The 6000-nt window shown below is 36.4% G+C and overlaps 1 protein-coding gene across 1 annotated transcript in view; it reads left to right on the top strand.

The window, feature by feature from the left end:
* Positions 1-1185: 1185 nt before the first annotated feature.
* DOCK9 (dedicator of cytokinesis 9) overlaps positions 1186-6000 on the top strand; it is a 113170-nt gene continuing 108355 nt past the window's right edge. The window contains exon 1 of the mRNA XM_054390377.1: positions 1186-1347. Within this exon, the coding sequence (XP_054246352.1) occupies positions 1186-1347 (162 nt within the window). The remainder of the gene's footprint in view (positions 1348-6000) is intronic.

Raw genomic sequence — 6000 nt, 5'->3', positions numbered from 1 at the left:
TCCTAAGTTTGCTTTTTCATCCAGTTTTACAGTTTTCAGGGCTTTCAATTTAGCAGAAATATAAAACTAACTAGCAATTTCTGACAGGGTGATTGATAGTGTTATGGTGAGGATTTGGACAGTTATTTTTGCAGATTTTGCCTTTAAAAGTAGTTTAAAAATTTTAACACTTCTGTTTCAGGTTTGTTTTTTTTTTTACATACTTGCATGACGGATGCCATCTCATGATGGATGTCATCTCTTACTGGTAATTAGATCAATTCAAGTGTGATTCACTATAAACCCCCCAACATTGTGTATTTAAGATTTCATTCTGTGTTTTTTTTTTTATATGTGGATACTGATCTGAACTAGATAGTCAGCTGTGTCCCCCCCTCCCCCCCATCCATTTTTATGATTATTGACCATTTACAATCAAGAACTAGATAACATAGTTTTCTGGCAGGTGATCACTTTGCATACAAGGGAAAGAAAAAGTAAAGACAGCCTTCAATCCCTTGTGGTTTGCCTGAACTGATAATAGCACACTGATAACACGTGGATTTGATTGACGTGGGTTTATACAGCACTTTGTTTTTTTTTTCCCTAGCATCAGTGATTTAAGAATTTCCCCCTCATATTTCAAGTTTTTTATTTTGAAGTTTTGTGTTTTAAACACTAAAAAGCACATATAGGTCAAGCAAAATAATGTTCGCTAGTACAAACTCTGTGCTAAGCATTCTGGGAGAGTGCTTTCTTGCAGCAGATGAGGATTCTTTGTGGCTGGCAGCAGAAACTGCAGCAGTATCTTTGCAGTTTCCTTTCATCTTTGATTATGTTCTAAGGATCCTTGAAATACAGGAGCTCTTTCCCTGACCCTCTGGAGTATCATTTCATCTCTGTTGTGGAGTATAGCACATCCCGAGAGCCTGTCTTGTACAGTTGAGGTATCCTTTTCGTCACCCTCTGATTTTTGTCTTCTGCAGCTGGATTTTTTTGGCAATGTGTGGCTTAAGCAAATAGGATTACATTTCAATGGCTGATGGTTTCTTAGTCGAGGAACATACTAAATGCTGGATGTAATGAAGATTGTACAAAGAAACATTTCTGCAAAGCATAGGAAAATGATTCGAGTCGAGCAAAGGAAGAAGACATTCTGCAAATGCAATCAGGGCTGCTAGAAATGCAAGATTCAACAGATTTGGAATGGGTTGCACTACAAGTGTGGTTCTTTTTAAAGGCATTCGCACAGTTTTTGAGAGAAACTGTGGTTATATTTGCAAACAGCAAGGGGAAAACAATGCCCTTGAATACACAGCATTCAGCTTGCCAAATGAAGATTCAGGAATATTGATTCATTCATCCCTGGTAAATACAAACTTGTTAAATAATTTTATCTGCTAATTTAAAGCTAAACTAAACCCAGGATGCTGTGTTTATTTAACATTTGCTGTGTACCCACATTTATAGATCTTGTCCTGATATCAGTGCATGTGTGTGACATGTACTAACGTGTGCATGCTTAGGATTCATATTCATTATATCATTTAAATTTGTACTGATAGCTCTGAAGAATTTGTACTCCATGCACCAGATTGTTGTAAAAGATTGTATGCTGTTAGATCTTTCTAAACATCCTCTTGGAATGTATTTAGCACTTCAGTTGAAGAACAACAGATGATTGTTATTTGGAAAAGCTAAGGAATGCATTATTGGGGAAACTAACACTGGATTTAAGGTTTGGTTTTGTTTTGTTTGGGTTTTTTTGGTGGATTTTGATTAATCTTTTTTTTTCCTCTGAAGCTGTTTGTGTTTAACTTACTGAAAGGGATACAGGAGCATTCTAGAAGAAAAAAATGGTTAAAGGGAGTCATAACAGTTTTCTGAACCTGCTGTGCTCTCACACATTTATTTTAGGTGTTGCCTCATGCCAAGAAAACAGGCTTTAAGGTGAGACTGTCTTCTTTGTACCCTCCAGGTTAATGACGCATTTGTGCGTCAGATGTATAGCATTTAGGCTTGAGGGGGTGGAATTGTAATAGCTTATGTGTACCCCTTGCTTCAGAATTGGGCTAGTTAAGGATTTAAATACATAATTAAAATAATTTGGAGTTACTTGTTAATTGCTTTGTCACTGGCCTAGATAACTGGAATAAGAGGGGTGTGGTACACTGAAATAATTGGACAGATTTTGACAAGCTTGTAGTGCCTGCTGCCATACCCACACTGTGCAATTGCAGTTGTGGAAAGCCTTTAGAAATTCACAGGGCTTTGTTGTCTTTCTGCTCTTTAGATCCTTTCTTGCAGAACTCAAACACAAGAAAAAAAGGTGTGTATATGTAGGTTTCTCTGTGTGTGTATATATGTGCACATATGCATGTGTGTATATTTATATACATGCATACACACACATAAGCTTCCAGGAAAGAATACAGAGTAATCTGAACTATCTTCAGATGTTTAAAATAACTTATATTACCCTTCATGATAGTATTGCATTTTACAGATTCTTAATATGGTTTGATATTAAAAATAAAATGGCTTCCTATAGGTATTAGAAGCTTGTTTTTTACTGTTAGCCATTTTTAAGTTAGACTCATACAGATGGTTGTTAGGCATTTGTTAAACTCCAGTCAGTGAATACTTTCAATAGCTTCTGCACTCCCTTGCATTTAGGGCCTAGCACCTTTACTGTGCTTAAATTCTTAGTTAGATAAGTGAATGAAGAAACACTTTTAAAAAAATGTAATATGAATTTTTGTAACTTGGATTTTCTTTTCCTCTTCTTTGTTTCATGTGGTATTGTTCCTGCAATAATTTTTCTTTAGTTTAGCACTACAGAATTGATTTGGAAACTGACAAGGTTAAGCACAAAATACATGTAGTCTGTTTCTTAGAACTGAAGTTCTACATCTGTCACTTAGTGTATTGTGGTTTCCTTTGGTGGTTTGTTAAATTTTTTTTTTTCCAGTTCAAAATTTCTAGATGCTTTTAAATAATGATGCTTCTATTTTTGTATTTCTGTATGGCTTTGTCATCTTGGTTTAACTGGAAGGAGTAGATCGGGATAAGTCTATTCCTGGAATAAATACTTGAAGGTTAGTATGGAAGAATGTGCAGAGCTGATGGGGGTCAGAATGACTTCCTGCTCTCACTATGGACTAGCGTAGTCCATAAGAACAGAAGTGATAATTTTGCAAGAAAAAATATGGGACTTCATTGAAGGGTCACACTCTTTATTAATATGAGCTGGCATTGGCTGTCACTTTTTGAGACATTGTCTGTGCTGTAACATATACTTGAGCTGCAGTTTCTTAACTCAGCCTTTTTGTCTGTATCTGCCATCTGGTCCATTTAGCTCTTCTGGATCAGTTCTGATACACAGCTATTGAGAAGGATTTCATGGAGTCCTTTAACTTGAGAACACTTTGACTCTCTTGCAAAGCAAGTATTGAAAAGCAGTAAAAATTCCCTGTGAACTAAAAGCTGTTGGGAAGCAGTTCTTCTTGAAGGAAAAAATTTCCTGTTCTGCGAAGAAGTAGAGGCAGAAGTAATTGATTTAGCATTCACTTTTCTTACCTGCTAGTCAGCAGAGGTCAGGAGGTTCTGTCTAAGGTTTAGTTCATTCTAATTAAAGTTTTATCTTAAGCAGATCTTTGATTGCTTGAAGGAAAGGCAAAATGAAGCCTGGGTGAGACTTGTCTTCTTGGTGGAGTACAGTTAATTCCTTAGGTATCATTCACACTTGCAACAAAAATGCTGTATCTTGTCTTGAGGAACGTTTTTAACCTGTCATGTGTGCTTTATCTTGCTAGAATCATATAATGGTTTGGGTTGGAAGGGACCTTAAAGATCTAGTTCCAACATGCTTGCCATGGGGAGGGTCACTTTATACCAGATCAGATTATTCAAAGTCCCATCCAACTTGGCCTTGAACACTTCCATCGATGGGACATCCATAACTTTTCTGGGCAGCCTGTTTCAGTGTCTCATCACCCTCACATCAAAGAATTTATCTAATGTAAATCTGCTTTCTTTCAGTTTAAAACCATTACTTGTCATCCTGTTGCCATAGTCCCTGATAGAGTCCCTCTCCATCTTATAGGCACCCTCTGAGTACTGTAAGGCTGTTACAAGGTCTTGATCTATATTACTCAGTCTGTTTTGATTGTTCTTATTTATTTTTAAAAATCCATTCTCAGCATGATATTACATGTGATTTCTGCTGCATTGCAGTAACTTAAAGCTAAGAGGACTTTTTTACATGGCCTTTATTTTTATATTCAAATTATTTTTCGTAAATCATTGCATAACCAACGACTATGTTAGGAGTGAATTCTTACTGTATGGTTTAGGGCCTGAATAGCTTTTACAGATGTTATACAAAGACAGAAAATGAGCAAGGTAGAATGTGGTGGCAAAACTAACAACATTGTAGAAATTCAACTTTGCTAATAAGCCCCTTGAAGTATTCAGTGAAGGAAGAAGGTAGGTCAGTGTGCTAGCAACACTGGTGGAGGACATAGAAAATTCTAAGTGAGGCAGACTACAGGACAGAAACTTTTTCCTTTATATTTATCTGAAAACTGCAGAAAGCAATTTGCTTGCTTTCCATGTTCAAAATGTTTTCTGCTCAGTTTGCTTCTAATGGCTTATTCAGCATTGCCATTTCTCTCATTAAGCTTTAGAATCTTGTAGTTAGGTAAACCTAAGTAAGGTATTTTAATAGCTGGAGTGTGCAAGGTGTGGCCAAATAATTTTAAGTAGTCTTCTAATTTATTGAGTCTGATGTGTAAAATATCCTTAATTTGAGTAACTGTTTCTTCATTTGTGCTTACACAATTCTGAGAAGTAGTGCAGGTCATTTTGAAATGGTGTATGTCCAGCTTTTAGTAGGATAATTTAAGTATTTTATGGTAACAGAACCACTAACCTTTTATTTTAATAACTGCAGTTTCTTAGTGTCACCTGTTGACTTGACAGCAACGTCATCATTAGGTGTTACTGAGGTTTTGTCTGTGCTTCCTGTGCTGCTTATGAGTCATTTAGTTTATTAATAAAATGTGACATCTTTGAGATACACCGAAGTCTCTGCATGGGGGAAGATTAATAACAGCAGTGAGCTGTGTCATTCTGGAAATAACTCCACAGCAAACATTCAAGTTGCAAATAATGTTTGTTTCAGAATGATATTATGGTCTATGTGTGCGATTTTTAAAAAAAATAAAAACTTTTCTTGATTTAACACATGAAGTGTTTAAAGCAAACCTGAAAACATTCATTTATTAGAAGGCCTTATATATTAAAGTCTATTCTTGCTGCCTGAATTGACAAATGAATATAAGTTTGCTTATAAGTAATACAAGAGTTTTGTAGAAATACATAAAGGAGGGAGTTCTCAGGAAGTAATTCTGCTGAGTAAGTGGAAGGTTTTGTTATTTTTTTTAAATGTGGTTAAACAGCTTATGCAGCAATTCTCTAATGGGTGCTTGGGGTGAATAAAAACCTGGTGTCTTATGTGCTGGCTTGTAGTTTTGGATTACTCTTCTGATGGTTTCTTGAGGCTTTTTGGTTTTGTTTTTGTTTTGACCTTTCATTAGACTCCATGTGGAAGAATGCTTTGCATGGAAAGGTATCTGACACCAAAAATACGGCAGATGTGTTCCCTTTGAATGTAGCAGCAGAGAATCTTGACGGAACTGGGTATTCCTCTTTGAAAGCAAGCCAAATGTCCAGAGTTAAAAAACACCCCAAACAGCAAGAGAACCCCAAACAACCAAAAAAAGACCCCCAGTCCAACTGCCCTGCAAAAAAACACCACCACCAGAAAAAAGCCTGTAAAGCCTTATATGATCTGGAGAAAATGGGCAAAATCTTGTGTGATGGAGAAGCTGCATGGGTGGCACTTTCAAGTCTAGAGTCTAGACTCAACACACAAAAGGGAGTTGACTTCTTTGCTCTTTCTTCCTGATCAATACTGCCTTCTACATGCTTTAGTAACAGTCTGAAATGCTCATTTGA

This window comes from Indicator indicator, chromosome 1 (genome assembly GCF_027791375.1).
Source record: "Indicator indicator isolate 239-I01 chromosome 1, UM_Iind_1.1, whole genome shotgun sequence".
NCBI lineage: Eukaryota > Metazoa > Chordata > Aves > Piciformes > Indicatoridae > Indicator > Indicator indicator.
The sequence above is the reverse complement of the archived record's forward strand: the minus strand, read 5'-3'. Positions and strand labels throughout refer to the sequence as shown.